General features: G+C 42.7%; 1 protein-coding gene across 3 annotated transcripts in view; it reads left to right on the top strand.

Annotated features, from left to right (window-relative positions):
* Window positions 1-23,863, top strand: part of ESRP2 (epithelial splicing regulatory protein 2) — a 226,843-nt gene that overhangs the window by 116,434 nt on the left and 86,546 nt on the right. For 2 of the 3 annotated variants that reach the window (XM_029608594.1, XM_029608596.1), the window contains exons 8-10: window positions 14,340-14,450; window positions 16,179-16,311; window positions 19,499-19,541. In XM_029608594.1, coding sequence (XP_029464454.1) covers window positions 14,340-14,450; window positions 16,179-16,311; window positions 19,499-19,541 — 287 coding nt within the window. The remainder of the gene's footprint in view (window positions 1-14,339; window positions 14,451-16,178; window positions 16,312-19,498; window positions 19,542-23,863) is intronic. The other variant, XM_029608595.1, reaches the window with a different exon arrangement.

Below are 23,863 nucleotides of genomic sequence, written 5' to 3'. Positions count from 1 at the left end.
TAACAACAACATGAATGACAAAAATAGAACCAAACACAATAAAAAAGATGCACAAAAATCAATAAAAAATAGCAATCTGATACAAATAACAAGAACCACCAAAGAAAACAAAGCAACTCTAAATAACTTACTAATGCTTACTAGTGAATGCACAATCAATCTCAAAAAAAATTCCCAATCTTATCGGACTTACTGTACGACAACAAACCCAACTTTATTGCAATAACAGAATCATGGTTAAAAAAAAATCTGATGTAGTATTAAAAAATCAAATAGCTCACAAAAACTATGAGGTCTTCTCAGTCCCCAGAATAAACAAACGAGGAGGGGGCTTACTTCTGATCATCGAAAAAGCCCTGAAATGTAAACCAATCCCAATAACACCACCACCAAATCATGAAATTGCCATATTTAATACAAACAATATACAAATTTGCCTAATATACTGTCCCCCTAGTTTACTGGATCTAAATATATCACCTATGATTGAGTTCCTTACAACACAACTGAACACTTCAAAACCAACTACAGTGTTAGGCGATTTTAATCTACATATGGATACCCATCCCCCATCTAACACTTGCCAAACCTTAATGGATGCCATGACAGCACTTGAGTTCACACTAATTACAGATAAACCAACACACAGAGCCGGACACTCTCTAGACCTAACTTTTATAAACAATAAATACATCGAACACCTAACAACCAGCTATACTCAAATCCCTTGGTCTGACCATTTCCTGATCCAATCAAACATTAAAATTCGACACCCTCAGACCATAATAAAACAAACCCCCCATTGAACTTACATATCGACCACCCTACAACTGTGAAGAACTAAAGGACAAATTAGAAGACGAACTAACCAACATACCACCTACAGAACATAAGAACATAAGAAATTGCCATGCTGGGTCAGACCAAGGGTCCATCAAGCCCAGCATCCTGTTTCCAACAGAGGCCAAACCAGGCCACAAGAACCTGGCAATTACCCAAACACCTAGAAGATCCCATGCTACTGATGCAATTAATCACTAACCAACCTCTTTCCCTTCTCAATAGTACTCAAACATAAACATATAAGGGAATAATTGCTTGGTGGTAATCTTGTACGGAGGTGATTCTGTGAGGGTAACCGATTTGCAGTTATCCTCTCATGGACCTCCGTCTATTATTCTTTTATTAAATTTACCAACATCTTTTTTTATTTCTTGGAATTTTCGATTTTTCAATTTTTTCTAAAAGTCCCTTCTCCCCTGCTGCTTTTCCGCCCCACTGGTGTTTTATTTCATACTTATCGGGACGTCACCTCTGTAATGTCACATGGGTACGGAGCTGCTTGTCCGACACGGGCCATGTTTCGGCACGGGGTGCCTGCTTCAGGGACTATGGGAGAATGAGCTGTGTCCAAAACTGGGTTCACAGCATATGGAAAACTGTTGTGCTGCTTTTCTTTGTCGTACGTGGGACGCCCGTGGGACGCCCGTGGTACTTGTACTGATGCAATTAATAGCAGTGACTATTCCCTAAGTAAACTTGATTAATAGCAGTTAATGGACTTCTCTTCCAAGAACTTATCCAAACCTTTTTTGAACCCAGCTACACTAACTGCACTAACCACATCCTCTGGCAACAAATTCCAGAGATTTATTGTGCGTTGAGTGAAAAAAGAATTTTCTCCGATTAGTCTTAATGTGCTACTTGCTAACTTCATGGAATGCCCCCTAGTCCTTCTATTATTCGAAAGTGTAAATAACCGAGTCACATCTACTCGTTCAAGACCTCTCATGATCTTAAAGACCTCTATGATATCCCCCTCAGCCGTCTCTTCTCCAAGCTGAACAGCCCTAACCTCTTCAGCCTTTCCTCATAGGGGAGCTGTTCCATCCCCTTTATCATTTTGGTTGCCCTTCTCTGTACCTTCTCCATTGCAACTATATCTTTTTTGAGATACGGCGACCAGAATTGTACACAGTATTCAAGGTGTGGTCTCACCATGGAGCGATATAGAGGCATTATGACATTTTCCGTTTTATTAACCATTCCCTTCCTAATAATTCCTAACATTTTATTTGCTTTTTTGACTGCTGCAGCACACTGAGCTGACGATTTCAATGTATTATCTACTATGACGCCTAGATCTCTTTCTTGGGTGGTAGCTCCTAATATGGAACCTAACATCGTGTAACTACAGCTAGGGTTATTTTTCCCTATATGCAACACCTTGCACTTGTCCACATTAAATTTCATCTGCCATTTGGATGCCCAATCTTCCAGTCTTGCAAGGTCCTCCTGTAATGTATCACAGTCTGCTTGTGATTTAACTACTCTGAATAATTTTGTATCATCTGCAAATTTGATAACGTCACTCATCGTATTCCTTTCCAGATCATTGATATATATATTGAAAAGCACTAGCTACAGATCGTTGGTTAGAATCAACAAAATAAATAGCCAATATGGTAAACCCCATGAAAACACTACATATCAAAAAACAAAACAAAATAACCAATGGCATAATACAAAAATAAAGGATGCAAAAAGAAAACTCAGAAAATTCGAAAAAACATGGAGAAAAAACAAAACAGTTGAAAACCTAACCAAATTCAGGAAACACGTAGCTTACTACAAACAACTAATCTTGAATACTAAAAAAGAATACTATAGTAACAAAATAGAAAAATTTGCCAACAACCCAAAGACCCTCTTTGCTATAGTAACAAATCTTACAACCGACAAACAAGTCACCTCAAAGCATACCTGAATCAAAATGTAATGAAATAGCCCAATTCTTTAGTGATAAAATATCAAACCTAAGAAATAAGCTCCCAAATAACACCAAACAAGCAATCAAAATACAAAAGAGAGATGTTAACCCATGGTCAGCTTTTGAGGAAATTTCACAACTAGAAGTAGAATCAATGATAAAAAATACAAACCCCGCCCCCCATATGATTGATACCATACCCACAACAGAGATTAAAAAAAGATCACCAAGGTAGTAGCCCCAACCTTAACGAACATCATAAACCTATCCCTAACAGAAGGAATAATGCCAGACATACTGAAAGGGGCAATCATAAAACCAATAATAAAAAAGAAAAATAGTGACCCCCTAATTCTTAACAACTACCGTCCAGTCTCTAACCTCCCATTAATAGCGAAATTAATAGAGAAAGCTGTACAAAAACAATTAGCTGAACATCTAGATGAAAACAACATACTGTACCCTTCGTAACACGGTTTCCGTAAACACTACAGCACTGAAACATTACTTCTCTCATTAACTGACAACATCTTAAGAGGTTTCGATAACAGCAAACACTACATCCTTATAATGCTAGACTTATCCGCAGCTTTTGATACGATAAACCACCAAACATTACTGAAAAGACTAGAAGAAATAGGATTATACGACAAAACGATTAACTGGTTTAAATCTTATCTCAGCAATAGGTTCTTCCAAGTTATGATAAAACACTCTTTCAAAAAAACTTAAACTCAAAACTGGAGTACCTCAGGGTTCAGCTCTGTCTGCCACCCTCTTCAATATATATATGCTGCCCCTCTGTCATCTATTGGCGGGACTAGGGATTATTCATTACATTTACGCTGACGACATTCAGCTAATTCTACCAATAGAGGATTCCATTGATAAAACACTAGGATTAGCAAACATGTACCTTGGTATAATAAAACAACTTCTAACCCAAATGGAGCTGGTTATTAACATTGATAAAACAGAATTCCTACACCTTGAACGAAGACAAACTGAAATCATCAAAACACCAATAACGCTAGGAAACAACCAGAAAATAGAACTAGCCAAAAAAGTAAGAAATCTGGGAGTAATAATGGATCCAGAAATTAATTTAAAACACATATCCTTAAAAGTAAGGGAGGATTTCACAAAACTCATGATCCTTAAAAGATTGAAGCCATTACTCACACCTGCCCATTTCAGAACAATCCTACAAACACTTGTTTTCGCCAGTACTGACTACTGCAATGCCCTCTTACTAGGACTCCCCAGCTCAACAATCAGACCACTGCAAATACTTCAAAATACTGCAGCCAGAATTCTAACAGGAAAAAAAAGAAGGGACCATATAACAGAAACTTTAGCAGAACTACATTGGCTACCAATTGAATACAGGATCAAGTACAAAGCCTTATGCACAATACACAAACTAATATATGATAAAGAAGCAGACTGGCTAAACACAGCTCTAAGAGTCCATGTCCCACAAAGGAACCTTCGGTCGGCTAACAAAGCACTACTAACAATCCCTACAGTAAAATCAGCAAAACTAACCCAAGTAAGAGAAAGGGCCTTATCACTGGCTGGGCCTTTTCTATGGAACACAATGCCCACTGAACTCAGATTAGAGTGACATCAAATCCTTTAAGAGAACCTTAAAGACATGGCTCTTTAAACAAGCCTTTCCAAAAGAAACAGTGGGGTAGAGAGGGAGATAGCTGCATTTTCTTTATTTCTCGTTCTCTAAGAAGAAATGGCATCACAATATTATAAATACCGTATTTTTCGCTCCATAAGACGCACCTGACCATAAGACGCACCTAGGATTCAGAGGGGGAAAATTTAAAAAAAAATAAAAATTGTGCTAAACCGGTTCTGCGTCTGGGCGTCTTATGGAGCAAATTAGGGGAGTGCATAGGTTTTTTTTTTCTCCCCATTTTGTTTTCGGGTCTGGGGAGGGCCATTTCGGTCCACTCCCCAGATCAGAATATTTTTCTTTCTGTGGGAACCCCCAAACCCCCCCATCCCAACCCTTTAAATTAACACCCTCCACCCCCCTGACCCCCCCAAGACCTGCCGAATTAATTTCCTGCAACCCCCCACCCTCCTGACCCCCCCAAGACCTGCCGAATTAATTTCCTGCAACCCCCCACCCTCCTGACCCCCCCAAGACCTGCCAAACGTCCCTGGTGGTCCAGCGGGGGTCCAGGAGCGGTCCGGGAACGATCTCCTGGGCGTGAGCCGTCGGCTGCCAGTAAACAAAATGGCGCCGACGGTCCTATGCCCTCACTATGTCACTGAGACCGACCGCTGCTATTGGTCGGTCTCAGTGACATAGTGAGGGCATAGGACCGTCGGCGCCATTTTGTTTACTGGCAGCTGACGGCCCTATGCCCTCACTATGTCACTGAGACCGACCAATAGCAGCGATCGGTCTCAGTGACATAGTGAGGGCATAGGGCCGTCGGCTGCCAGTAAACAAAATGGCGCCGACGGCCCTATGCCCTCACTATGTCACTGAGACCGACCAATAGCAGCGGTCGGTCTCAGTGACATAGTGAGGGCATAGGGCCGTCGGCGCCATTTTGTTTACTGGCAGCCGATGGCCCACGCCCAGGAGATCATTCCCGGACCCCCGCTGGACCACCAGGGACGTTTGGCAGGTCTTGGGGGGGTCAGGAGGGTGGGGGGTTGCAGGAAATTAATTTGTCAGGTCTTGGGGGGGGGGGTTTGTAGGAAATTAAGTCGGCAGGTCTTGGGGGAGTCGGGGGGGGGCGGTGTTTGTTAGATTTTTGTTTGGTTTTTTTTTTTATATTCGCTCCATAAGACGCACATACATTTTCCCCCCACCTTTGGGGGAAAAAAAGTGCGTCTTATGGAGCGAAAAATACGGTACATAATACGGTAGAGAAATAGACCGAAATAAAGTACCTCAAACTTTTCCAGACTAATCCATCACTACCCAAAAATTTAACTTTAGTAATGATATTGTAACCGTTTTTAGTTGGCACCTGTTAGAATGTACGATATATACCTATTTGTGCCTTTTTGTAAATTGTGAATATGGATGTTTTTTAAATGTCTGGATTCGTTTTCCAAATATTCCAGAGGTCTAGAAGGAGCAAGTCTATCTTTAACCAGGATGTTAAGAACTTTGATAATTTGTATGACTTTAAGACTAATTAGATTTCTGCTCCAGGAGTTGACCCCTGTGTTGTTGCACCAAAGGTGCCAATGAGGAAATTAGGGAGTCAACTTTTTTTCACACAGTTAATAACTGAAATCCTAAAACTCATCATATTTTCTCAGAGAAAATCTAATGTAACAACTTCCAGTTTAGTTGGTAAAGAGAAGGATTTGCCCCACAGAGCCAAATTTCCAGAAGTGGCAGAAGCTAACACTGGAACCAACATCTCAAGAGTCCCATCCTCCGGGGCCACTTGCAGCCATTAACTGTTAAAGCGGTTTAGTGGACTCTTAGGCCGGCCTGACGGAGAAGATGGAAATAATCTCCAGACTAGCGGAACAGGCCGGGAGGCAGATACTGGATGGATTGAAGAAAAGGATCTTCACCCTGGAAGCCCGCGCTCCCCTGGGAGGAGCCCGTAGGAGCCGGGCTGCTGGGACTTAGGTGAGAGGAGAATCCGATGAGAAGATCCGAGGTCAAGGCAGGCAAGTCTGGAACAGGACCAAGGCTGGCACCGAAGGCGGACACGAACCAGGACTGGAACTGAAGCAGGCAACTGGAACAGGAACCAGGATCAAGGCTGGAACTGAAACAGGCAACTGGAACAATTACAAGCAGGAAGTCCAGAGGCACACTGTAACGATCAGCAAACTTGTTGCAAGGCAGTAAGCTGAGGCAGATGCCAGCCTTAAGTATTTGCTGGCGTCTGACATCAGAAAGGGAGGCGGGGCGTCTGACATCAGAAAGGGAGGCGGGGCACCCAAGGCAGGAAAGGCCCTTTAACTCCCGGCCTTTCGTGCGTGCACCCAGGGAGGAGGGGCTAATTCAGCGAGGCGACGGCATCTCCCTCGTGGAGACGCCGCCGAAGATGTATCCCGCCAGCGCCACGCGGCAGCCGCCCGGAATACAGACCGGAGCCAGACACAGAAGGTAAGGTCCCGGTCGCGGCACTCGCGACCGGGGCCGCAACATTAATGGTGAAATACACGGGGATGCTGGGATCACAGCTACCCCCTCAAACCTGGCACTCTGCCGATATCAAGCGGTGTCGAGTCAGGCAAGCTTGGAAATCGTGTCTTTCAGCTGGGGGAAGCTGCTGGTCTGGAAAGCTGAGGGAAACGTCTTCCCCTAGGGGTCCCTGTAATATTTTCAGTGCTATCCTTTTTGTCATGGATGAGATTGCTATTTAAGTTTAAAAATATTAATCAAAAAACTACATAGGAGCAAATAAACAGATCCACATCACATGAATAAGGAAAAACCCAAACTGGTATATAAAGAAATAGGAATGATGGTATCCTATAGAGTGCTGTATATGGCAGACAGCTTACAACGGGCTCAAATCAGCTCCTTTGTGTAGTGCCACATTTATAATTATTTACCACATAGTCTGGAACATGAAGTACAGATTCTTATTCAAACTTCTATAAATAACAAGATCCAAAAAATTAAAAAAACTTTTATGAGTGGAGTTCAAGCCATGAATTTTTGTGGCAAGTAAAGGCAGCTTGATGACAAAGCTAGAGACCAACCTTAAAAATACACTAATGAGGTCAATATTCAAAGCCATTTAAACAGAACTTAAATTTTTGTATGCTCTGCACCTTGACAAGGTAAAATCTAACTGGGTAAATAGGCATTTTGGGAGTGCTGCAGCTAACATAGTCTACATTTTAATTATAACCAGATAACTTCCTATTTAACCAGGTATCTTCAAGAGATAATGCGGTTAAGCAGTGCTTGAAAAAGTAAAAGTCAAGGCCCAATGGCCCGATTCTCTGCCTTTCCTCAATTTTGTGCAACCACCACCCCCTAATCCAGTGGTTCTCAACCTTTCTAATGCCGTGACCCCGAAATACAGTTCCTCATGTTGCGGTGACCCCTTGCCCTGCCCTCGCAGGGCGAGGGCGGGGTGAGGGTGGGGCTTTGGTCATATGGGGGCGGGGTTATGGATGGGGTTGGATTTTAGTGCATACTTACTTATTATGACATTTATAAACAGAACCACAATTCCTCATAAAACAATAAAATTAAGAAACATAAAGCATCAGTTATAATAGTAAAACCATACTAATAAAAGAATATTTTAAAATTACTGATAAATAGAATTTCTATTAATTAAAATCATATACATTTTTATAATTTCCCACACACCAATAATATTTCAAAACAGCACATATATCAAATAACACACAATAATTAAAACTAATAAGGATTTTAAAAAGCCCCTGCTGTCCATACATGGGAGCTCTTGATTTCCAGTCACCCTGATATTGTCGAGGATTAGGAGGTTATCCTCTCTCTCTCACACATACACTCACATGTCCATTCTCTCTCACACATACACTGTCACATACTTACACATTCATGTTCTTATACCCACCATAACCTCTCACAGACACTGATACCTCTCAGGGTGTAAGACACTCTCTCCCCCCCCCCCCCCCCACTCACACACACACACTCTTACTCCCCTGGATTTTCTCATACACACTCATGCTCTCACTCTTACTGGCTCCCTCACAACCTCAGAGCCTCTCAGATAAAACTCTATGCAGCAGAAATAATGCTGAATGTTGAGAATTGTGTTATGCAGACTAATCTGGAAAATGCACTAATTTCTACATGAGTCATAATGAATCAGTCCTCAGCTGCAGGCATCAATTGATTATCTTGGCTCCCTTTATGTTTGCCAAATACAGTTCATGTGTAACAGCAATCCTAATTCTCCACCAGATCAAGCTGATTTCACATCCCACTTCATACTTTGTCACCTTCAGCTGAGTCAAACAATGAATCTAATTACTGCCACTGCTGCCACGTGGCTATTGGGGAGACACTGATTGCTGCTATTGGCACTGAAGCCCATTCTGCTGCCTCCTCTGTGCAGGCCCCGTGGGTTTCCACTTCCTCCATGTTGATCTCGTACATTGTGAGATCCGCCATAGAGAAAGTGCTACTCTTGCACATTCCCAAAGATTACATGTGCCAATCAGTAAAAAGTATTTTTTTTTACATCTGCTTCCCTTTCTAATTTTTTGCCATTTCCTTTTATATTGCCTTTTTTTCTATTTCTTTTCTCTCCACCTGTCTTCTTCCCTCAAACACACAGTCAGGTTCTCATTCTCACATGCATTTCTCTCTCACACACACATACACAGGCTCTCACTGGCACAGGCTGAGTCTCACACACAGGCTCTCACACCCCCACATGCTGCCTTGCTCAAGCACAGGCTCTCACTCTTACATGCTGTCTCTTTCACACACACAGAGGCTCTCACATGCTGTCTCTGCAAACACACAGAGGCTCTCAACTCATCTCATACTCGCACACACCTCTCTCTCACCTCTGGGCCTCTTCTTTACGGGTTGCCACAGGATGGGCTCTGCAGTGGCCCTAGTCTTCCCGGCCCTGCTGCTCCTCTTCTGCATGCGGCTGAAGCGCCTCTTCTACCCACGCGGCTGATGCGCCTCCTCCTTCCTCCCCATGCGGCTCCGGCAACATTTGTCTTCCGGGGCAGGGCAGGCAGGAAGGCAGTAGGAGGAGCACCTGCAGTGGCTGATACACCTCCTTCCTGCCTGCGCGGCTCCAGCAACATACGTCACTGCGACGCGCTACCTTTTTGGGCCATGTCTCTTCTCTTTTGGGGTTGGAGGAGGCAGGTCGCCAGCTTCGCCCCGCCTCCCCGCAGCAGCCGTGGCGCCACGGACCGGCAAAAAACCCCAACGGCCCGGTACTGGTCCGCGGACCGGTGGTTGGGGACCTGCTTTAGGTGCAGGGCCGGTGCAAGGGTATTAGGCGCCCTAGGCGAAACGTCAGCTATGCCGCCCCCCCCCCCCCCGCCTCCACACACAATTAACTTACATTGTGCATTAATGAAAATAACGAAGTCTGTATTTATAACAGAACACTTATTTGACATTTTTATGCCTTGTAAACCATTGAGATGATTTGTCTTATCGACGGTATAGAAACTCTTTTATATATAAATAAAAATATATAAAATAAACATAAACCAAAGCTATACTTGTTGCTCAAACAAAAAAAGCAGACACATCACATAATATTAAATAATTAAAATGGCAGTCAATCAAGAAAAATGAACTTAAAAAGCCATCTTTACTTACCCCCTCCAGCAGCTCTCTTACTCTTCTTCCATGCAGGCTGTAGTACACACCAGAAGCAGCAGTAGTGGCTAAGCTCTATACCAGGGGTCAGGAACCTTTTTGGCTGAGAGAGCCATAAACGCCACATATTTTAAAATGTAATTCCATGAGAGCCATACAATATGTTTAAAACTAAATACAAGTAAATGTGTGCATTTTATGTAAGATCACACTTTTAAAGTACAATAAGTCTCTGAAAATATTACACCAGGCCTTAAGACACCAATACATCTCCTATTAGGAAAATGGACCAAGTCAGGCTGCTATAGAGTCCTACACAGAAACAACACGCCAGCAGAAAACCTCACCTGAATCACGTGCTGTCCCTCACCTAACATAGAATAAAGAGACCAAAACGTATAACAAGAAGCATGCAGAAAAAACTGAATTGGAAACTGCAACAAGCCAGAGTCTCTGTATGCAGTGTAACAAAGGAAAAAAGAAACATCACCCATCCTTATAAAACAAATCAAGAAATATAAAATCATCAGCAGTAAAACTGAACTAACAAAAAGAACATATTTCGAAACAGCTGATGAGTGGAATATCCAATAATTAAAAACTCATATAAAACATTTCCAGATACCAACAAAATATTTAAAAATAGCAGACACAAAGACCCAGTAATGAAAAATAATAAGGATACAAAACTTTTTTTGCTCTGCATACCTGGGAACATTTGATATCCAGGTTTCCTGAGATTGTTCTGAATTAGCAGGAGGTGGGGTGGTTTGCTTGGAACTTTCTCCTCTCTCAGTCACATACCAGCGCTCTCTCTCACACTGGCTCTCAATGACACACCTATACACACATGCTCTCAGTACTCACATATACACATGTTTTTTCTCTCTCATATAGGCTCTTAATTACACATTTACACACATGCTGTCTATCTTTTCACGCTTACACACACACACAGGCTTTCAATCACATAAATACATGCTGTCTTTCTCTCACACACAGACTCTCATTCACATGCTTACAAACATGTCCTCTCTCTCATTTACACACAGGCTCTCAATCACATACTCACATGCTCCGTCACCTAAATCAGCTCTCAATCACACACAGACACACATGATCTCTCTCTTACTTATACACACAGGCTCTTAATCATACATACACATGATTTCTCTCTCACACAAAGGATCTCAATCATACACACATACTCTTTCACACAAACTTACACATACAGGTTCCCAATGGTAAACTTACATTCATGCTCTCTCTCTCACAGGCAGGCTCTCAATCACAGACATACTCTCTTTCACATACACAGGCTCTCAATCATTCACATACATGCAATCTCCCACTCACACACACAGGATCTCAAACACACATGCTTGCTCGTTCATTCACTATCTCTCTCCCCCACCCCGGGAACTAGCAGCAGCAGCAGCCTCCTCCCAACGCTAACCTCTTCATTTTCAGCCCTCGCGGAGGCGGAGTCCCATCGGCCGCGGTTGAAACTCCATTTTCCTCCGAGCCGCGCTGCAGTCTTCTTCCCGTCGGACACTAGCGTGGCCTCTTCTTCCCGCGCAGGCACCTGATGCTCTCCACTTCCTCTTCCGGGCCGCGGGAAGAAGAGAGCACGCCGGTGCCGCTGACTCAGCGGCACCGGCGTGCTCTCTTCTTCCCGCGGCCCGGAAGAGGAAGTGGAGAGCATCGGGTGCCTGCGCGGGAAGACTCCCGCGCAGGCACCCGGCTGACTCCAGTCGTGCCCGGCGTGCTCTCTTCTCCTCCCCCCCCCCCCGCGGTCCGGAAGAGGAAGTGGAGAGCATCGGGTGCCTGCGCGGAAGAAGAGACCACACTAGCGTGGTCTCTTCTTCCCGCGCAGGCACCCGATGCTCTCCACTTCCTCTTCCGGACCGCGGGGGGGGGGGGGGGCGGGAAGAAGAGAGCATGCCCGGAGCCGCTGACTCCAGCTGTCCTGCCGCGTTCCGCCCGGGCTGACAGCAAAGGACTCACATGCTTGAAAGCGCGGCTCTCTTAATTTTACCGGGGCAGTGCCGCCCCCAGGAAGCTGGCGCCCTAGGCGACCGCCTAGTTCGCCTAGTGCTTCCGCCGGCCCTGTTTAGGCGACCCCTGCGTTTTGGTCGTTCGACCCCCGCCGGGGTCGCGACCCACAGGTTGAGAACCGCTGCCCTAATCCCTTCCTAAATTAAAAACAAATACTCTGGGGATCCACTGATGCCATCCCCTCTCCCTTGTTCAATCTGGCACTGCCAGACCCTCACTCCTCAATCCCTTTTTTTAAAGTGTAGCTGAATAGCTTTCTATTATTATTATTTTTTTTAATATACAGACATTCGATCTGAGATATCATGTCTGTTTACATTCAGGTATTTCCCTATCCCCAGAGGGCTTACAATCTAAGTTTTGTACCTGAGGCAATGGAGGGTAAAGTGACTTGCCCAAGGTCACAAGGAGCAACAGCAGGACTCGAACCCTGGTCTCCTGGTTCGTAGCCCCCGGCTCTAACCACTAGGCTATTCCTCCTAGTTCAAGTGTATTCAGTGGGAAGTTTATCTGGCCAACTTGTCCACTAAATACTTAATGAATATTGGCCTGTACTGCTGTTAGTGACTGAGAACTGTTCAGATGCATTGGCTATGCTGTCAGCCTGTGTTTTGCAGGTATATTAGATATGGAGAGTCATTTTATAAGTGTGCGTGGTGCAGTAAAGTCTGCACATACCTTTTTATGCACACTTTACTCCAAATTTTCAAAGCAAACTTGTTTGCATATTTTTGCTTTGAACGTTTCCATATAATTGCTGTGGTGTAAACACAAACTTACCCATGCAGGTGAACCTGGGTGCAGGCATCATGAAATTGAGTCTGCATCTAAATTCCCACTCTACTCCCCAGAGCGTGTCTCTCTCCGTTTCATGTGAAAGCAAGTAATACATGCGCACTGAGCCAGGATCACTTATGTGCACAAAACCAGTTTTTATTCATGGAAAGTAGTCTTTCCCATCCAGTGTCCAGTGCACCTTCAGACCTGATCAGGTGCTGACGAAAGTCCCCCTGGTCTGCTCAGATCTAGGCCAGCACCTGTGCTCTGCTCTAGCTGCAGCATGGGCCCCAGAATGTGGTAGTGAATGGCATGGCGAGCTGGGCACACATCACACACAGCACCACATCGGAGTCCTTCCTGTCTGTCCTGTTACCATGCACTGTGCACTGAATGTGACTTAGGGCTGGGAGCAGCAGCTCTGGCGGCGATATGTGGCAGCCAAAATAACCTGAGCCTGTTGCCTGCACCATGCCAACGTCTTCCTCATCCTGCACCTGACTATACCGTAGAGGGAATTGGTCCATCATGATGGGTTCGTGTGGCTCTACCCTGGTGGGGCTTTCAGGGCTTCCCTGGCTCTCTTCTTTTGGCCACGAGCCTTCTTCGTGTCTGCATGCACGGCTTTCTGCCAACCAGCATTCTCGTTGAAGTAGGTGAAAAGGTTAAGAAATGCTGTTAGCAGGTTTAAATGTCAATGGGGAACTGAGCCATGCAGAAAAATTTGATTGTCTGAGAAGAACAGGAGAAGCACCAAAAAAAAAAGGATGCTTACCTTGGGACTGAAACTAAAATTGCAAGTTTATAATTGTACTGAGTTATGAATTTATATAAAAGATGTAAGAGCGTGGTAGCTATTGCTAAAGCTTCGTCAATTGGTGTTAGTTTTTAACTTGTGCTAATTCAATCTCCTTTTTTTTTTTTTTTTGTCTCTGAAGCTGAGATGTATGCTGTCTTTTTTTTTTTTTTTTTTCTTTTTCCAGCTAAATTATGAAAATGAATTGAAATCTGAGGTCAAGTTTAGTTTTATGTAATATTTTTCTCTTCAGACCAGTTCTAATATGTACTACTCACTAAGAGAATCCATGCATTTTTTTTACCTTCTTTCAGGGGAATAAATGCCGCATTATATTTGACAGCCCTATGATATTAACATTCAGATAATTTTGATAGAAAGTTCTTAGGTACCAGGACCCAGTAGCAGTGTGCATATGTGGTCATGGGATACAATTTAATTAGGTTTGTAGATTTGTAATGACGGCTGCTAGATGGGAACAGTGGGAAAGTCCACGAAAATAAACAGATCCTTCCAGTCAAACTTGCAGTAATTGATTTTATTTATTTTAGTCAATCCTGAATTAATTTTTAATGTTAACAGAACAAGTTTAAAACTAACTAAATGTTGGGTAATGTTTTTTTCTTCAGTAGTAGGTCAGAAACAGTGGACAATGAAACAGTAATACGAGCCAGAGGTTTACCATGGCAGTCTTCTGACCAGGACATTGCAAGATTTTTTAAAGGGCTCAATATTGCCAAGTAAGACCATGATTACAGATTTTACACATTTTAGTCTCTTCTGCACAGTTCTATTGCACTATATCTGCACTGAATGCCTGCCAGTCACTGGAGTTTTGTATTAGGGTTGCCATCTGCTTCCATGCCATAAGGAGTAGGTTAATCCGGTGCTCATTTTACCCAGTTACAGGCAGCAATGCTCGTTGCATTACCTAAGAATCAAAGCTACAAATCCCTGTATGAAATGGGCTTAGATCTAGGACATGGAACCAGGTGGCATTACTAGTTTTGTAGGGTTACAAATTAAACCAAAAAGTTTTTTAATTTTGGAACCAAAGAATGAACAACAAGTAAACCAAACTTGAATGTTATATTGTTATAGGACCATGATATATCAGAGCTAGGTAGTTAAATTGTGTGAGGATCGGAGCTGTTGTAATAGTCATTTCAGTACTTGTTTGGACACACAACAATTCACGTTGAATCCCTTCAAGAAAGACTTTTCAAGTATTGGGTGATGATTTACAACAGCTATTTAAGTCCCTGGCTCTGGAATATGATAGTCCTATAATATATATTAAAACATTCAAGTTTGGTTTATTTGTTGTTAATTATCCGAGTTTGTATACATAACTTTCTCATTCTTTTAGTTTTGCCAGCAGAACATCTTCATAGCTGAAATCTCTGGACTCCCTTGTTCATGCATATTGTATCTATGTAGAAGATCTTGTGACTAGTGCTACCCAAGCCTGTACAAACATGCTGATGAATAATCATTGCGAGATCCTAGCAAAATTTGTAATGCTAAAGGACAAATTGACAATTTGGCAGACAGTTTTGATCAAAAGCCAAAAATTCTGCTTATTGGCTAGACCTGGCTGTAGCATAAGGCCAAAGAGGTGAAAGTTGCTTTTCGAATGGATGGGTTGTTTCCTATGACTATAATCTAAAATGCTTTTTAAAATTTTATTAAGATTTTTCCAAAAATGCAGAAATGCAAATAATTGACACTAGCAATAATTGCTACTTTGTCTCCCCTCTCCCCCCAAAATGATTTATTATCCACCTCCACAAGGCCCTTTATTAAGCCCATCCCTCGTTGTCAATCTTTATCCCAATCCTGAAACATAGACCAAGTATGAACACAGGAAGGCACGTGCTTTTGTCACTGTAAGCTTCACCATCAGTATGCTCCATGGTTGGGTTTTTTTTTTTGTAGACTGTCAGCATCTTTGGGGGCTCCTTCAATCTCAAATGGTTTTTTTTTTTTGGTTTTTTTTTGGGGGGGGGGGGTATTTGAATCCCTTATTTTCCCATAGTAAACATCTGTCTTCCCTTTCCCTGCGTGCCTAGGCAAGATAGGAGTGGAAGAAATTCATCATCCTTTTGCTCAAAAGGGGTCGTTACTAATAGCAGCCATCTTCCTTCTCTATCATCAAATGCATCACATTTGCAGGGCAGCTGAGCCCATCAAAAGGTCATGGCCATTGTGAGCCACAGGACCTACCCAACATGTCTGTTAAAATCAGGATGTATGTAAAGAGGCAAATAATGCCATGTTGGAAATGCTTAATTTTTTTTTTTTTAATCTGGTTCATCTTTCATGCTGTCCACCATGTCAATTGGTCATTATTTTTAGCTTTATGTTCACAAAATTTTACTCCAAAATGGAAAGCTATTAATATCTGGTGTTAAATGGAAGAAATGATAGCTTAACTTTTTTTTTTTTTTTTTCATTCTGCTTTTTAGAGGTGGTGTGGCATTATGTTTGAACGCTCAGGGACGGAGGAATGGAGAAGCCTTAGTTCGGTTTGACAGCCCTGAGCAGAGAAACTTAGCATTGGAAAGGCACAAGCACCATATGGGTAGCAGATACATTGAGGTAACACATTTAGAAGATTGCTATCATGTGTCTTGAGAATTTTAGGTATTTGAATAACTCTGAACATAGCCATAAAAGTACATTTCCACCTTAAGTAATACATGTATATTTTAGCAGAAGGGTAGTAAAACTACTTTAGCAGTCAGAATTCAGCTAAAAATTGACACCCAAAACTTTGTGACATTCTTGATAAGAACATAAGAAATTGCCATGCTGGGTCAGACCAAGGGTCCATCAAGCCCAGCATCCTGTTTCCAACAGAGGCCAAACCAGGCCACAAGAACCTGGCAATTACCCAAACACTAAGAAGAACCATGCTACCGATGCAATTAATAGCAGTGGCTATTCCCTAAGTAAAATTGATTAATAGCCATTAATGGACTTCTCCTCCAAGAACTTATCCAAACCTTTTTTGAACCCAGCTACACTAACTGCACTAACCACATCCTCTGGCAACAAATTCCAGAGCTTTATTGTGCGTTGAGTGAGAGAGAATTTTCTCCGATTAATCTTAAATGTGTTACTTGCTAACTTCATGGAATGCCCCCTAGTCCTTCTATTATTCGAAAGTGAAAATAACCGAGTCACATCTACTCGTTCAAGACCTCTCATGATCTTAAAGACCTCTATCATATCCCCCCTCAGCTGTCTCTTCTCCAAGCTGAACAGCCCTAATCTCTTCAGCCTTTCCTCATAGGGGAGCTGTTCCATCCCCTTTATCATTTTGGTTGCCCTTTTCTGTACCTTCTCCATTGCAACTATATCTTTTTTGAGATGCGGCGACCAGAATTGTACACAGTATTCAAGGTGTGGTCTCACCATGGAGCGATACAGAAGCATTATGACATTTTCTGTTTTATTCACCATTCCCTTCCTAATAATTCCCAACATTGTTTGCTTTTTTGACTGCCGCAGCACACTGAGCCGACGATTTTAAAGTATTATCCACTATGATGCCTAGATCTTTTTCCTGGGTAGTAGCTCCTAATATGGAACCTAACATTGTGTAATTATAGCATGGGTTATTTTTCTCTATATGCAACACCTTGCACTTGTCCACATTAAATTTCATCTGCCATTTGGATGCCCAATCTTCAAGTCTTGCAAGGTCCTCCTGCAATGTATCACAGTCTGCTTGTGATTTAACTACTCTTATGTAAATTATTGTATTGCTTAACTAGGAAATATAGCCTGATTATGTATTTACAGTCTAATCCTGGTGAATTACTGCCCCTAAAATTAAGAATTCTGCACCCTAATTCTGACTGCTTGCCAATAACACTATTGCAGTAAAAATGCATTATAGAAGTTATTCCAAGATGCAGAATTTTTAAAACTGTAATAAAATTTAAAGTTTCAACTATATTTCCAAGAAAACACGAAGAGCCTGCTACATACAAACCCATTAATACTTAAATAAATGTATCCCTTCTGAAATAGCTTTAGTACAACTTTAATCAAATCTTCCTCAATACCCACACCTCTGCTATTTTCCACTAATTCTTCCCCTGTGCTTCACTGGCTCCCAAAACTGCTTTCCTTTTCTCACACTCTTTGATTCTAGCTCTTAATGACTCACTCTATCATGGTCCCCACACCCACATACCACTCTCTCGATGGCAAATCCTCCCATCTTCATTTCCCTACAATTATACGTTGTCCTATCAAAGCCGCCTTTAACATTCCCTTTTCCTCTTCCTGGATATTCTCCAGTAGGAAAATAGATGGAAATGTTTGGGTCTTCTGGAATTATCCTTATCACATCCTTCAAAAATCCACTTTTACCGGACACTTATAAATAATGTGTAAAATGCCCCATCTCACTCGAGGAGTGAGTACCTAGGAGCACCGAGGGTACCTGGAATAAAGCAGACAAGACCCCCGAGGGGCGGGTGTCCTGAAGGTTAGGCAGAATAACCCCTGAGGGCGAGCAGAAGCGAGGGGCCCCCGGGTACCCAGAGCTTCAGTGGTAGCGAGGTACCCCGGAGGGTAGTGAGGAATCCAAGCGAGCAGCTTAGAAGCGGTCAGAGTAGCTAACCAAAGTCCTTGCTAGCTCGTTGTATTGAAGCGGAGGTTAAAATACCCGGGGGTACTGACGTCATGCGGTGGGGCCGTTCCCGAGGTTCCCGCTAACCGAAGTCCTTGCTAGCTCGTTGTATTGAAGCGGAGGTTAAAATACCCGGGGGTACTGACGTCATGCGGTGGGGCCGTTCCCGAGGTTCCCGCTAACCGAAGTCCTTGCTAGCTCGTTGTATTGAAGCGGAGGTTAAAATACCCGGGGGTACTGACGTCATGCGGTGGGGCCGTTCCCGAGGTTCCCGCTAACCGAAGTCCTTGCTAGCTCGTTGTATTGAAGCGGAGGTTAAAATACCCGGGGGTACTGACGTCATGCGGTGGGGCCGTTCCCGAGGTTCCCGCTAACCAAAGTCCTTGCTAGCTCGTTGTATTGAAGCGGAGGTTAAAATACCCGGGGGTACTGACGTCATGCGGTGGGGCCGTTCCCGAGGTTCCCGCCATGACGTGCTTAAGAACATGGGCAGCGCGCGCCCTAGGAGGCCTCAGGAAGAAGCATGGTGGACGGGAATGCCCGCTAATTCAGAACTGTTTTAATGCATTGCCCTTCCTCCTGTGCTCTCCCGCCTAGGCCGGACTCTATTTGCTTCTTCCCTTCCTCCATCACTTTTACTCCCGCACTCTTCCCTTTCCCCATGCAGGCTCAGCTCTTCTCCCTCCTTTATCCTGGCCCATGCAGGACAATGCAATGGTAACCACCGGCTTCCTTTTCTGACCTTTCTATTAGTTCCCCTGCCAAATTCTGCACAAGCATAGGATGAACTGCATAGGATTTATTTATTTAACAGCTTTTAATATACCGACGTTCGTAGGACACATCACGCCGGTTTACAAATAACTCAAAGAAGGAGGAATTACAATGAGCAGGGGGCAGGGGATGGGAGCAGGCGAGAAAAGGGTGAGGAGTTGGGGAGAGAAGAGAGGAAAGAGAGAATTGCAGGTAGAGTGAGAGAGAGAAAACAACCATAAATGCAGAGAGGAACTTATTTACCACAAGCATGAATGTTCTGCCCATCTGCACAATGCAGAGTTTGCACAGGGCTCCACAAGCAGTAACAGTTGTACATGTTTTAAAGGTACTGAATCCTGAGATGCATATTTTCTGCTTTGATAGGTTTACAAAGCTACTGGAGAAGAGTTTTTAAAAATTGCTGGAGGTATGTAATTTGGCGCATTTTCCTAGTTTTTTGTGTGTACATATGATGATTTTGTAGATAATCTTTAATTGGGCTTGGGATTAAGTAATCAATGCTACCAATTAATGTACTCGTCAGTACATCACTATTGATGTCATTTGTTGATTTCAAGCCTGCTGTTAAATTCTAAAGAAATGCATGGTATGTCATGGGAGTGGATTATTCATTTGAGTGTTGAAGTATTTCAAGACCTGCCCAAGTTGAAATCCCCTGGGGCTGATGCAATAAAGTCTCTTAGAAAACGGGTGCTGAACAGGCAGCGCCCACTCTTAACGCACACATGGCGCTTCTAAGGGGGGTGCCATGCAATATTAAAATTAGGGGGTCGCGTTTATCGGCGTCTGTTTTCCATACCGGTGGACAGCCATGGAAACCAACGCCGATAAACCTGGCGTACAGCAGTAATGAAAACAGACACAGAGTTTATCAGCATCAGTTTTCCTTACCAGTGGACAGCCAGGAAAACCACGATAAACCCAGTGTTGGTTTTCGTGACTACCGTTCGCCGCTGAAAACCAACGCCTGGTTTATCTGCGTCTGTTTGCTTGGCTGTCCGCTGGTGAGGTAAACAGATGCCGATAAACTGTCTGTTTTTGTGGTGATAAATTATTATTTTTTTTAACTTTTATTTCTTATTTTTCATCTTTTTATGATGCGCACAACTATTAACGCCCGCTCCTGGCAGGCGTTAATAGATAACGGTTAAATGTTCGTCCGAGACTCACTTTTTTTTGCATCAGGAGTGAATGCCTAATAGCCTCATTCATATGCATTAGCATGTGAAGAGTGCTATAGATTCACTCTGCGTTGGACACGAGTTGAATATGCACTTAATCCCCTTATTGCATTAGGGGATTGATTAGCGCCTATTCTACCCGCGTCCGACTGCAGGTTAACAGCTCGCTCGGCTCAGTGCACCCTATTACATCGGCCCCCATGTGTATAGCAATTATAATATTGCCCTTACACTCTTAGAAGAAACTAACTTCATTATTTAGTGATTTGTTCTGGGTGCTGTGACCCTAGTTGCCCTTTGACACCCAATTTGACACTGCTGACGCTGTCAGCTACTTGCAAGTGCACATTTCCAACTGTTAGCAGAGACCTGAGATCATGTGAGAGCGGCAGAGAATTATTTTTGTAAATTTTGAGTCTTGCCTATACATTTATTTTGTGTGCTATTCTGTTATGGATTATTTCAGTATATATTTGTGTCTGCTAAACTAAACTTCTATTTATTGTATTTAAAAGTATTTATATACCGTTTTTTCAAATGTAAGTTTTATCAAAACAGTTTACAAAAAGTAGTATAAAATGAGAGATTAGAAAATTAAAGAATAAAAATTACACAAAATTGGTATAATAAACAATACAAGTAAAAATGTTTTATAAAATAAAGGGTCTTAATAGAGAAAAAAGCATTGATGCTTATTAGCTAGTCTGCTATATATATGTGTGTGTGGTCAAACTTGAAAAAGGTGTCTAAATCAGAGGTTCCCAAACTTGTCCTAGGGGACTTCCAGCCAGTTGGGTTTTAGAATATCTGCCATGAATATGCATGAGAACCTGCATGCAATAAAGGCAGTGCATGCAAATCATTCCATACATAGTCATTGCAGATACCTTGAAAATCTGACTGGCTAGCGGTTGCAAGGACAGGTTTGGGAACCTCTGATCTAAATCAGTGTTTGTTTCCGAACCAGTGCACTAAGGCACGCTGTTGTGCTTTCAGACCTTATCAGGCATACCACGGAAAAGTCGTCGTTGCCTGATGCTCAGATTCTGGGCTCTGCTGTTAATGCCTTGCTGCATCAAGGAACACCAGTGTTGGCTCTTAATTTGATAGGAACTCCTTTCAGACTCCGTGTGTATCCCATGCCTCTTCCTAGCCTATTTGGGGTTTTTTTGGGTTTGCTTTTTTTTCATGGTCCATTTGCTTGCTGATTTATGCTTAAAAAAAAAAAAAAAAAAGTTTGTTCCTTGAGCTACTGAGTGGACTCCTTCCCTCCTGCTTGGGCTGTCTGTCCTTCCTCCCTCCCTCTCATCATAAAAATGTCAAACGGGCAGGGTTTGGTCTGGGTCCAGTCCAGGTCAGTAGGTCCTACTCCTCCCAGCCCCCACCCTCTCACCTTAAAAAAAAAAAAAAAAAAAAAAAAAAAAAAAAAAAAATTGGGCCTGGTGGAACTTTCACCTCTGGACCCTCCCTCCTACCCATTAAAACAGAGGGAACCCTCCAAATCCTACAGCTCGCCCCAGTCCAGGAACCCCAGCTGGAGAAAACCTTACCACCTCCAGCAGTGCTGATTGGGCCCAACATTATCACATGTCAGTGACAGGACCACTGACGTGTAGCTTTCTGAAAAGGGATTGGTCCTTTCACAGACATGTGACAGTGACGAAGTGAATAAATTAAGTGGGAATGAGTAACAAGAACTAGATCTACTTTATGGGACCTGACAGGTACTTGTGACCTGGTTTGACCACAGCTAGACAGGATGCTGGGCTTGATGGCTCTTGGCCTGACCCAGCATGGCAATTATGTTCTTTTGTTATAGATATAGAATTCTTTTAAGAATCCACCCAAAGTTTTTGCCTAAGATGCTGAGTAGATTCCCTTTAAAGCTATCTATAGCGCTGCCAATATTTTCCCTAAATCTCATTTCTCCCTGGTTAAACACTTTCTGTACTCTAAACCAGCGGTTCTCACCCCAATCCTTGGGACATACTTGGCTAGTCAGGTTGTCCGGATATCCTCTGTGACTATGCATGCAGTAGATTGGCAATCACTGCCTCCATTGTATGCAAATATTCTGTATATTCACTGTGAATTTCTTGAAAACCTGATTAGCTAGGTATTTCCCGAGAACTAGGTTGAGAGCCCCGGTTTCTGCAGCAGAACCTTCTTTTACCTAGATAAATGGATGATTCCCTAAAGGATTATGTTCTAATAAACAAGTAAGATCTTCCAGTCAAGAAATAAACAAATTGGTTATTAGTTTAGTTTAGTTCCTTTTGCTTCTCCAAAACCAGATCAGTAAAATCTGATCAAGTGGAGGCAATAGCAAGTTCTATAGTCCAACTACAGGACATTTGCAAAGCAGCCACTTGGTCACCCATACTTATCTTCCCCAAGCATTACTACCTCAAGCTGACTTTTTACAATGATTGTAGCTTTGGCCAAGCAGTTTTACACAACCTATAAAAATAAGTGCTGCAACTTGTCATTGTCTCGTCTTGTGAAACTTCTATCTACAGAGCACAATTTTATGCTACATAACTCTTAGCTAGGGAGCTCACACCTGCAGGGCGGTTATATTCAGTTTGTCCATGGAGAAAGCAAAGTTGCTTCCTGTGGACAGGAGAATAAATCGGGGTGTGTGTGTGTGTCTCTCTCTCTCTCTCTCTCTCTCTCTCTCTTTCTCTCTCTCTCTCTCCTTGACTTTTAAAGCATAGCTTGTAAAATGACGGAGGTGACTTGCACAGTGATGTCCTTACACTTGTGTGGCTAAGTTTGTTTTGCTGTCCATGTAGGACATCTGTTAAAGGTAAGCAGCTTAGCTATGTTCTCCCTCCAGTGAATGTCAAATTGTATTGCATTATGATTGCTATTTAGCACCTCCACCACAGAAATACCCTGCATCAGGTCATGCTTTCCATGGAAGGCTAGATATGTAGTAGTTGCCTCTTATCAATACTAAGACTAGCTGGTCCATCATGTCGTCACTCATGCTCTCTAGCTTGTCCCAATGAAACATTGACCCAATCAATACTGGGTAATTGAAATCTCCTATTACTGTGTTGACAAATTTTCCTTTCTAATTTCAGCCATCATTTGTCCATCTTAGCCAGGTGGGTAGCTGTGTAAACCCACTTCTGTGCTCCTACCCATCATCCGTGGAGTTTTATATTCATAAATGCCTTTATTCTGCAGGATTTTTCTCTTGCATGACTTTATGCTATCATTTGCATGCAATGCAACCCTTCCACCACTTTGATCTGCCCTGTCATAATGATGTATTTATACCCTGACACAGTATGTCTCGCATGGGTTATGCTTTTTTTTTTTCTTACACATTTCCATAGATACAGAGAGAATTTCTGAAATGAACATTTACAGAGACATCTCAAACAAAAAAATATTACAAGTAATATTTAATAAACCCTGCAACCATCAATTAGACTACAAGACAGGGGGCCTAGTATAAACTGTTTTGAAGGCAATAAATCATAAAATAATAAATTCTCCACGTGATTAGCTGATATGTTCCTATATATTCCCCTAA

This window comes from Rhinatrema bivittatum, chromosome 7 (assembly GCF_901001135.1).
Source record: "Rhinatrema bivittatum chromosome 7, aRhiBiv1.1, whole genome shotgun sequence".
In the NCBI taxonomy this organism is placed as follows: Eukaryota; Metazoa; Chordata; class Amphibia; order Gymnophiona; family Rhinatrematidae; genus Rhinatrema; species Rhinatrema bivittatum.
Note: the sequence above shows the minus strand (reverse complement) of the source record. Positions and strands in the feature narration are given on the sequence as shown.